This window comes from Protopterus annectens, chromosome 14.part0 (genome assembly GCF_019279795.1).
Source record: "Protopterus annectens isolate FY-2018-M chromosome 14.part0, PAN1.0, whole genome shotgun sequence".
Taxonomy (NCBI): domain Eukaryota; kingdom Metazoa; phylum Chordata; order Ceratodontiformes; family Protopteridae; genus Protopterus; species Protopterus annectens.
In genome coordinates this window covers 982,560,191-982,572,324 of record NC_056748.1, presented here as the reverse complement: position 1 = coordinate 982,572,324, position 12,134 = coordinate 982,560,191, and the positions used below count along the sequence as shown (strand labels likewise).

Genomic DNA, 12,134 nt, shown 5'->3' with positions numbered 1-12,134 from the left:
GGTCAGAAGACCACATTCCATTTCAGACTATGTGTCATTTCCTCACTAATATAAAATAAACTTCTTAGACTGTGTTGCTTTCTTGAAAAATTCATCCTCTTAGTCATTACAGATTCAAATCATAAATGGGCTCAGCTCTGAGCTGCAACAGCTGAAACCAGTCTAATGCTAACAAAGTCACACGCAGTATGGAATGCTTAGTGATATAACAACAAAAGATCCAAGCAGAGCTGTGGGATTATAGATGAGATATGTATTCATTGCTTAAAGTTTGACATCTTAATATAAGCCTCATATTACTTTTAAGTCAGCTTCGGAATTTAGGGAAAACAAAACACAAACTGTATTCAGACTGTAAGCTTGGAAGTAAATGAACTAACAGTACTTTTTCTTGCCCGCCTTTGCAGTTCTTAATATAGTTTGTGCCAATGAAATAATGCTTAAAAGTATTATAATTGGAAGACTAAAACCCCACACAGGAAATATTAGCACTAAAGTTATCTGCCCTGAATTTACTTTGATTAAAACTTTGTGATTGGAGAGATGTTTGAGCGATGACCTTTTGACACATGCATCAAGCAGGTAAGAATTTCTTCCTCTTAAAATAATTATTGCACATGGGTGGCATATTTATTCTGGATAAATTAACCACCTCTGTTTAAACAAAATGTAAGAACAGCTAACTTCAGAAGTTTGAAGAATGAGAACCTTTGTTGAAAGTGAAGCTCATTTGAACTTTTAATAAATTTGTGATTATTTTAAGACTGAAATCATGAGCTATTGTTTCTGTAATTAGGAGAGATATGGTAACAGAGACTGGGAGAAATTTAGCAACAATCAATTCCTTGCTTCATTGCTAAAGGCTTAAGTGACAGAATGCTTTTATAAAAAGCGGACATGAAATTAATGGTTATGAAAGCTTAGATAAGGCTTAAATAGTGTTCAGGTTTGTGACATTAAACGATTCTCTAAAATAATGTATTCCAGTTTAGTCTAAATGTATTTGACATTTGCACTATTAAGTAAGTCATATCTAATTTACAACTACAAAGTTTCATCCTGCAAGTTTTTAAATATTTGTATAATTCTTGGACAAATATGTCTTGAATCGGATATTGTATAACAGATGACTAGAGTTTATGATTCAGCTCATGTTCCTAACATGTTTTTGCCAAAACATACCCAGCTGCATGTCTGATTTGTCTGCAGACATAAGTTTAAGGAGATGGCTCTATACAAATGGACAACTACTGGAACATTTCTTTGATTTGTGGTACTTTTACCATCTCAGTATTTTCTGAAAGTTATCCCAAGCCAACTCAAGTTCATTAACATAATTTGCAAATTTTGAGGTATTGGAAGTTGCTTCAGTATTATCTCTACCTTCAAAACCTCATAACACTGGACCTAAGACAGATTTTAGTCATATGTAGGTCATGTCTACTTAATTTAATAAATTTATTTGTAAAAGTCACAGAGACAGTGGATAAGGGTCATTCAGTGCATGCAGTATATCTGAATCTGCCCAAGGCCTTTGACACTAAACCCCATGGTGACATTTAGAATACACTAAAATACCTTAACGTAGACCATTATGTGATTAGATGGATCGCAAATTGTCTGAAATATAGAACATGCATAATTAAAGTGGCAGGTTCCATTTCGGAAAGTAAGATAATAACTAGCAGGGTACTCCAAGGCTTTCTGATATAACCCCTCTTTTTGGCATATACTTTTCTGACTTCTATATCGTAAACCCAGGCCTATGGCTAACTCAATTTGCTAATGACTGTAGGCAACTTGTTATCATATACTTCCCAAATATAAAAGCACTACACCAAAAGCTAACCAAAGATGTACAACAAAAAAGGTCTAAACAGAATGCAAAAAGTTATGTATTGTATGTTTGGTAAACATCCCTCATCTAAAACTTACAGTACAGCCAGTACCCCACTCCAGACAGATACAGTAGTCAAAATCTTGGCACATAGGGTCAACATCTGCCTCTCCTTTTACTATTATGTAGCAACAGTGGTCAGGAAATTCTTCTAGGCAGCCAAACTAATTTCCAGAGACATCTCATTCAGGTCAGCAGAAGTTATTATCTCTCTATATGTGGTCCTAATTAGATCAGTGTTAGAGTAGAGTGACCTTTTTCACATGTACCTACCTGTGAATATTGTGCAACTAGAATGGACTGAATGGTATCTAACTGAAATGATTAGTGGTCTAAAAATCTTTTAACTGTCAAGACAAGCTTATAGCCCTTTCTGTATACTTTGTATCTTGCAGGCTTCTGTCACAAAAAAAAAAAAAAAACCTACCCTACTGGACTCTTTCACTTTGATAAGATAAACAACTCCACAAACACTCAAACTAAGAATCTTGACCTCCACCAACACATAAACATATTGGAGAGACTGGTTTATTACCCAATAGTTACACACTTTTTTGAACAAACTGACTTTACTTGTTAATTAATTCCTAGCCTGACATGTAGAAGTGTAAGGTGTCCTTGGGAATTTGTACTGATGAGGTGCAAATGGTATTTTGACTTACTTGCCTTGTAACTGCTATGATCGTATGTTCCTAAGAATTTTCTTCAGTATTTTGGGGGAAATTTTGGTTCGTCCTCACCTTCTCGCACTTATGTAAAATGCACATTTGCAGAAATAAAGGCTAAGACTGCAGATCTTTCTAAGGATAGTCTTGCTGAGAGTATCTAGGATGCATTCAGCTTTGGGCTTGATGCATGGAAACAGACGAGGCTTTTTACTCTATCTCATATCTGCTGTGATTTTTATACATGCCTATGACCTCAAAAGTTCCTATAACATCACAAATTTCCTTAGGTTACTGCAAGTGATCATATGCATCCATTTCTGTATCCAATGGATCAGAGCAGCTGCCTCGACATAGACTATCCAGAAAACACTAATACACAGGAGAAAGAGATAACCATCAGTTAGCAAAGTTCAGTGATGACTTGATACTGCTGAATGCTCACTACAAGATGACCACTTTAATTTGCATACTGCCTTCTTGTTGGTTTAGAAGTACCTTCCAGATGTTTTATTTTTTTATGTCATAAAAATGCTTGTACATCTCTTTAGGTATGAGAATATTGACATTGTTGCTGTATATATGGTTGCTTTTTATTAATTGCTACATTTGTCAATTTTATTTTCACTGTTTTGTTTTTTGGTGTTTTACTGTTCATTTGGAATGGAATTGGTTGTATGCAGTTCTGACAATTTGCTGTCCCATCCTTTGTCATTGATTATTCTACCATGAATTGTCTGGCCTGTTTCCATGACAAGATAGAGGCTAAACCATATGAGATTCAAAATTTTAATGCTCTGTCACTTCCTTTACTAAGACACGCTATCACATTTTTTATTTTGATACAGACTAAACAAAGTATTAGCTCTGAATCTATTCTTTTTTATCAGTATGCTTAATTTGTTTGCATTCTACTTACCTGACTATACATGATAAGTTAATGACAAACAGCAGGCTTTATTTTTTCATTTGATAGCTAACCAATGCTTCTGATGGAATGTGCTTATTCAAAATACAGCATTCGTTGTACCATAGTAACACTTATTTCCTACACTGTAAATTACCCAACATTCTTGTTGCTGTTATATCGCACAGTACTTAATTTTGTATGCCAGGGTAAACAGACAGCAGTCAAAAAACACTAGAACAAACCCAGTGTTGCCAACACCAGGCTAAATTGTTCTGATCCCTTCTTATAATTTTCTATTCTCTGCTACTTCAAAACAGGAATAATAACTTACCAGGATTAATTTTTTAGTGTGTGGTTTTAAAAGCTTTGGCCTGTGTGGTATCACTACCCGTGGCACTGAAAAACAGAAAAAAGATGTCATTGTTTCACATACTTTAGATGTAATTTTATAAACCTCCCCACTGTTTATAATTAAAATGTAACTAAAACAATGACTGAATCAAAGAATTGTGAGATATCCATATTATCATTAACCCTTCAGCTCTTGTAGAAAAGAAGCAACAGATATTGCAGTGATGCTCATATCATTCTACCTTTACTGACCTATACACAGACTACAGATAAATGTGCTTTAGGTTGGACCTGTACTGACCATTTTAAACAGAAAATTAGGTTTTCTTCATGGTGTGGACCTTTTACTAGTGAGACAATTCATTAAAATTCTTACATATTAACACGATGGCTGAAAATATGTTAAATCATATTGATTCCATAGATAGTCAGGTTTCTTATTCAGAACTGGTTTAGTATGAAATGTAATCTCAATCAGCAAAAAGTTAAACTGTATGTGGGATTCAGAAAGCTCTTCTTTGCTCTTGGTAACTGCTCAACCCAGATTGGACAGTTAGCTCGATTAAGAGAAATTCTAATTCAGAAGCATAGTAAAGCCACAACGAAAAGCACCTTATTACTGGCTCATTACCATGTCTCTGAATTAAAAACTGCCCCGTCTAAGCTAGTATTCTTCCTAGAAATCTATGCATCATTGTTAGTAAAGACAACACCCCCCACAAACACATAAACACACACACACACACACACACACACACACACACACACACACACACACACACACACACACACACACACACACAAACATTCCACAAACAAGTCTCCCCACACTTGCTCACAATCATGGAAACACTTGTCCTGCATTAATGCTGCACTGCACACACACACACACACACACACACACACACACACACACACACACACACACACACACACACTCCCATCCCATTGGTGTTTCACTGTACTTTCATGCATTACTGTGAGTACTCCCATAGGAGTGATTGGATAACTGCCATCTTTTGATGGTGTTCACTCATCCTGCTAGAGTACAGTTTTTCTCAGCTGATATATTCTCTGAATCATTCAGCCATCTGAATGAGGAGCCATGAGCAGTTCCAGGGAGAGGACATGGCAAATGAGTATTAGCTACTTCCCCAGACTGCTGCAGTAACATATGACTTTCCATACTAAAGCCCCTATGAGGAGAAAATCTCAACAGGATACCAGTCTCTGAATCAAAAAGGCTTACCATGATGTAGAAATCTTCCAGGATAAAGCTTTTGCATTAAGGTAAGCTTTTCTGAACTCCTTACTGCTGTAGTGTTTTTGTTTGTTTTATTTGTGTGATTGGAAAACTTTTAATATGTTTTTAACACCTTTATTAACACTTAAGACAGGCAAACATACATTTATATAAAAGAAAACAAACCATGCTAACATGTTTATGGTTATAGATATTCTACATTGCATATATTCTTTTATATGATTATCATCAGCCCAGCATTGTATAAATTGCTGAATTACTGCCTTACCTTAAACCTCACTCCTTCTCCTCCTCAACATTATTCTTCATGTATTGTTCTTACAATTTCCATTTATTTCTATGAAATTTGCTCCTACCCTTTTCTAAAGATCCCACTTCCAATGCTTTTATCTCTGTTACAATATTCACTACTTCAAATACAGTTGGTTTAGACTTTGATTTCCATTTTCTAGCAATAGCTTTTTTTTGGAAGTCAACTGAATTACTGAATTAAACTTAACAAGGCCTTGCTATGTCTAGGCAGTTTAAATCCTGTATCCCAGCTCAAAAAAAGTATTTCCTTAGTTGTACCAGTTTGTTCACTCAATATATCTGACAGAGTACTCTGTAGGGAATTTTTAAAAGTCTAGCTCATTACACTCCAAAAGCATATGTTCCAAATTACCTCTTTCTTCCCCATCACACCTGCAACATTTGCCATCTACCTGAGGAAAAATTATTTGCAATTTGCTTGGGGTATAAAAATACCTAGTCAAACATCTTCAAGCAAAAATCCTAAATTTTCTAGACTTTGCTGCATATTTGGGAGACATATGTATATCGTTCCATTGTTTCCTTGTGAATTGCTTATCCAATCTCTCTTCCCAATCTTTTCTAATCTCCTCTGATTGATTCATATAGTTATCATGCAATATTTTATATGTCCTACTAATTATTCCTTTTTTAACAGCAGCTTTTGTTCTAGATACAACTAGAAATTCTTAACAGAGCAGGTCTTTCATTTAGGATTCCCCTGTCACTTTCTGTTTGTCTATACTGTAATATCAATCCCTGATACAGGAGGCAGTCTGTAGCCTGCAATCTAAATGTCTGTGCCATTTGGCTGCAGCCCCTCTAATTATAGCTTTGACCTCCTCATTCAAACTTCCCTTCTCATCAACCACCCCTCCAAGGTACTTGAAGCTGTTAACCTGCTCTGTTATTTTCCCTTCTATCTCATTTCTTAGCTTCTTATGATTTCCACCATTTACTGCCATTACAGCTGTCTCATCTGTACTCAACTTCATCCCATATGCCTTCAGTTTTGCATTATTCCCCTATACTTTGCTGAAGTTGTTGCTCAAAGTCTGTCTATAATGCCATATCGTATGCATACAACAACTTTGTTGATCTGACCCTCCAAGCTTTTTGCTAATGTAGTCAACCCCAGTATGAACAACAGTGGGTTCACAGCTGAACCCTGATGCATACCTTCTCCCAGTGGGAACCCATCTGTGAGACCAAATGCTCCTTCTCTATCTGCCTTTGATGTAGATTTTTTTTGAATGGTCAGCAAAGCAATGGATGAAGGCAAAATGGTACACATTACATACCTCAACCTAACCAAAGCTTTTGATATGATTCTCTATTCAGGAATAGTAGAAATGCTAAATAATCGGGACATAACCTCTATGCCACCCACTGGATTGCCAACTGGCTCACAGATAGCATGCAGGAAATCAGCATGGGAATGTTCCTACCACAAATAAACCATTCACCACTGAAGTCCCCCCCCCCCCATGTTCTGTGCAGGGACCTCTCCTGTTGGCATCTACTTTTATGAAACAAAATCCAAAACCAAAGGGTTCTAGCTGACTAGGTTTTCAGATGACTGCAAGCTAAAAGCAGTCATTAAATCCCTAAGTGACTTAGTCATTCTGCAGGAAGTTTTGTCCCACAGTGCCTTTTTTAGGCAATACCAAGCTGAAAGTATTTCATACATAGCAAATCAAAACCAAGAAAATCTAAAGGTGTTACTGCTCAATACTAGAAGTCTAAACAAGAAACTTCAGTCCTACAAGCTGTCCTCGCTCTAGAGAATGCTGATGTCTGTGCGGTCACTGAGACATGGTTTAAAGCCACAGAGAGCACACCTGCAGTGCAAGTCTATAATGCCTTCCACACATTTAGACCAGCTACTACACATACAGGAACAAAAGGTGGAGGTATACTGATTTATATAAAAAAATAAATATACCTCAAGGCTGGTCAAACAGGAAGATGCACTTGAGCTTTTCCACATTCAAATCACCATAGGCAAAATCCCATGCAAATTCCTTGCAAGCTATAGGTCCTTCTCTATGACCCAGGAACCTCATAACAAGTATTTAGGCTTAATAGAAATACTCACCATCCAACCCAACACCATATTCATGGGCAATTTTAATTACCACAGTATTAACTGGAAATCATATACAACATCAAACGTGAAGGCACAGAGATTCCTGCATTTTGTAAATACAAATTCCCTTGACCAGATTGTCAATATGCTGACCAGAGGTGCAATATACTGGATCTGGTCCTCACTAATATGGGAGAACGCTGCACACCCCCCAGTGTAATGTCCTCTCTGCTAAGGTCAGACCACAAAATGGTCTCTTCTGAAGTAAAAATAAAACCTGGAACCCCAGCTATCCCTGGAATGTTCAAAAACTACTCTAAGGATAATTTCCTACTATTAAGTGATAACCTGCCAAAATTTCAAGCTCCCATAAACCCATAGAACACTGCTGCCTATAAGGAAATGTTCACAGAAACTCAATAAAAGCATATTAATAGCTCCATGGAGACAGCTCTGCCCATCAGTAGGAAGTACAGAAGTAACTCAAAAAAACAAGCTACCCTAGTGTAATTACAACATCAATAGGCTATATAACACAAGGAAGAAAATCATGGCAAAAAATAGGAGGTGTAGCACCCAGCAGGGAAAAACACTGTCATCACACTAAACAAACAACTCAGAGGACAAATAAAGTATATCAAAGCCAAATCTGAGGTCAATTTGGCCTCCAAGGACAACCACAAGATTTTCTTTAGCTCTGTCTGCAACCTCAAAGGCAATACACAATTATGTGCAGAGCTCATTGTTAATGGACCCACCTATACTGAGCCAGAAGACATAACAAACCTACTTTGCAGAAAATTCATCTCTAACGTTATCCCTCTCACCCACTCAGCCTCTTAGAAAATACCATTAAATATAACTCCCCCTGCTATCACTAGGAAACAGGTCCTCAGTGCTCTCTCTAAAGCCAAGAATACTGCATTGATGGGCCCAGACTGTATCCCAAAATGCCTTCTAAATAGCATGAAACCTATCAGGCCCTATTGAATCACTATTTAAATGTAGCCTCCAAACAGGGTTGGTGCCTCACAAATGGAGAGCAGCAACAGTCATCCCTGTCACAGAGATGAGCCATCTACAGACCCATGAGTCTCACTAGTCTCATATGCAAAGCCATGGAAAGAATTGTCATGGAAATGATCAATAATGAGATAGAAAAGCACCAGACACTGGACCCAACCCAGAGTGGTTTCTTCAAGGGCAGGTCACACCTAGTCAACCTGGTGGACTTCTTTGAGGAGGTCATTAAAGCAATGGATGGGCAAAAGGGTTCACATTGCCTACCTTGACCTGGCCAAGGAATCTGGCACAGTACTCCAATCAAGCATTGTTGATAAACACAAGAAGTTAGGTATAAACCCTTATGTCACCAGGTGGATAGCCAGCTGATTCACAGACAAGACTCAAGAAGTTAGACTTGGGGGTCCACCTCTACAAACAGGCCAGTAACAAACAGAGTTCCTCAGTGATTGGTCCTGCAATCACTCCTTTTTAGCATTTACTTATTTGAAGTCAAGACCAATGCTAAGGGCCTCAGGGTGACCAAATTTGCAGATGAATGCAAATTAAGAGCAGTCACAGAATCCCCCACTAACACTAATATTATCCAGGAAGGGCTGACACAGACAGCTTGTGTCAGAGCTATGGACTAAAACTAAATGCCAAGAAATGCATAATAATATCCTTTGGAAAGCCATTAATCCCTAGTAACTATCATATTGACTACACAGCCTTAAGAATCAACCCAGTAGTCAGGGACCTGGAGACACATATAGACAGTAATCTAGCTTTTGACCATCATGTGTCTACAGTAGTGAGGAAATCATTCTATGGTGTGCATAGATATGATGTCAAGGTCCAAAGAAATCATTGTTCCACTATATCTAGCATTCATCAGAGCTTTCATTGAGTAAAATGTCCCCTTTGGTATGTACCTAACCAGGCACATATAACAATTGGAATGTCCACAGCAGTTCCTCACTAAAATAATACAGGGCATAAATAACATGTCCTATGTATATCACCTCCAGGCCCTATCACTGTATTATGTCTCTTAAAGGCTGTTGAGGGGGAATATATGCCTTTTATACAAGGCATTGTCGGACGCCATCCTGATAGACCTTCTGCACATCCACAAAACAAACAGCACCAGAATTACCTGTTCTAAAGACTTAAACATTGCCTGTGATATAAATAGGACCTGCTGGAGATTCAATGATATATCCCAGAGACTACCCCTTCTGTGGAACAGGCTCCCCATCCATGTGAAGCAGAGTTCATCCCTAACCCAATTCAAGTGTAACTTGGACAATTTGATGGGGAACAGGAAATTAATCCTTGGCTTGGCACATATGTCGTGTATGGACCCAGGCAGCCTGTAAATGGTTCATCACACAGGACCCGGCTTGTCAGTGTTTCATTTCTTAAGCCTCTGATTACACCCTTATCGAGGGTACCAGATCTTGCGAGTGATTAGGGATACATGGCTAGGCTTAAAACGTCCATAGTGATCATTAGCCTAGTACACATCTATGAATCTATGAACCTATAAATATCTTGTAGCAAAATCATGGACTGAAACTAAATGCCAAAAAATGCATTATTGTATCCTTTGGGAAGTCATGTACCCCAGGGAACTACCACATTGACAATATGCCCCTAGGAGTTGACCCAGTTGTTTGGGAATTGGGAATTAATCTGGACAATGACCTAACTTTTATTTATTTATTTAACATTTGTTTACTGGGAACGTCTGACTGGCACAGAGCCCATTTTCAGCTGAGTCCTGGGGAGAAACACATCTTTGGAATGTGGGAGGAAACCAGAGCATCCAAAGGACATGCAGGCTTTGCACAGAAGGCAACCCAGCTTAGAACAGAACCGCTAAACCTCTTGCTGTGAGGCAACAATGCTAACTGCTGTACCACTGTACCCCCACTTTTGACAAACATGTTTCCATTTTTGTAAGAGAGTCCTTCTATATTTCCTAGCTTATAAACTAAGGGATTATGTCTAGATCTAGGGATATGATTGTCCCCCTTTACTCAGCCCTGACTAGACCAATCATTGAATATAATGCTCCTTTGGCAGGTATCTTTCTAGACATATGCAACAACTGGAACACACACACACACACACACACACACACACACACACACACACACAGATACCTTACCAAAAAGGTACCAGGCCACATAAAACAAAGTTCATCCCTGTCCATATTCAAGTGCAACTTAGAACTATGGATGGGAAACAGAAAATTTACTCCAGGACTGGACTTTTACTACTAATGGACAGAGGCAGCTCCCCCTCAAATTATCTAACATATAATCCCAATTATTCTCAACATGGGTAATATATAATTATCGACCATAGGATGGTCAAGGCCAATCTATAACTAAATGGGATAGGTTAATTTGAATACAAAAAGGGATACTGGCTTGGCTTAAAATTACCCACAAGGGCACCAACCCTAGAACTTACCTATAAACCTGTGAAACTATGTGGACTGTTGAGCAGCTTACTGTTTGCATCCCTTATGAAGGGTGTCTGAGTGTCTTCTTTATCTTTCTGTCTTTGCCTTGCAACCTATGGTTTCTTTGTACCATCTACTGAGACTTCTTTGCTATTGCAACTCCTCTCTTAGCCTCTTTGTTAACCAACCAGTATTCCTTCCTAGCCTATTCCATATTTTCCATCTCCCACTTTTTCCTGCACTCCTTCTTTCTTTTGATGACTTCCTGGACTTCTGAATTTTACCACCAGCTTTCCTCATGTACCTTATTTCCATACCTGGCTCTGTAGTCCCCACACATGCTGTTTTGAGGCACTGCCATTCTTCTTCATCTCCATCTATTTTATCTTCTTCTTGAGATACTAGAGCCTTGCATAATTCCTTGAACTGCTGTGGTTTCTCTTCAGTCAATTTTCAGGTCTTCAGATTGATCTCTGCTGACCTTAGAACCTTGTCTGACCACTGCTTGCAGATGATTGTGGCAACCACTGGTTTATTCTGTGGGCCAACTGTTTCACTCGAAATGATTTTACAATTCTGGATTCTACCCCACTGCCCATATCTTACTAGGAGGAAGTCTACCCGAGTTGCATGTTGGCTACTTTTGTACGTGATCTTGTGACTGTCTCTCTTGCTGAATCATGTCACCTCAAACCTATTAGCCAGACAGAAGTCTGGAATGACAACTCCTTCTTTATTCCTGTTGTCCCACCCATGTGGATCCAGGTAGTCCTCATATCCTGTTCTGTCTAGCCTAATATGTGCATTCAGGTCACCCATTATCAATGCCAATTCATATTGTCCTGCTTTATCTAGTAGGCCCTGAAACTGTTGCCTGAATGCACTCTTTTGCTGACTATCACAATCCTCCTGTATGAAGTAGACTGAGATTATGAGTACTACCCTTTCTTTATACTAAAGTCTGATTGCCATGAGTCTGTCACTAATTCTGAGGACATCCCTCACTGTCTTCTGAAGCCTCGCCTCACCATAATTCCCACACCATTTCTATCCTTTCCTCTTCCTAAGTAGTAGACTCTGGATCCCAAGCCAAGTAGTTTTGCTGCAATGTCCTTCCATCTTGTCTCTTGGGTACATAGGATGCCCAGCCTCCTCCTTACAATCATGTAAAGAACTTCTAGGCTCATTC

General features: G+C 38.5%; 1 protein-coding gene across 3 annotated transcripts in view; it reads right to left on the bottom strand.

Annotated features, from left to right (window-relative positions):
• Positions 1-12,134, bottom strand: part of VSTM4 (V-set and transmembrane domain containing 4) — an 815,453-nt gene that overhangs the window by 57,267 nt on the left and 746,052 nt on the right. For all 3 annotated transcript variants that reach the window (XM_044056773.1, XM_044056774.1, XM_044056775.1), the window contains one exon: positions 3,804-3,868. In XM_044056773.1, coding sequence (XP_043912708.1) covers positions 3,804-3,868 — 65 coding nt within the window. The remainder of the gene's footprint in view (positions 1-3,803; positions 3,869-12,134) is intronic.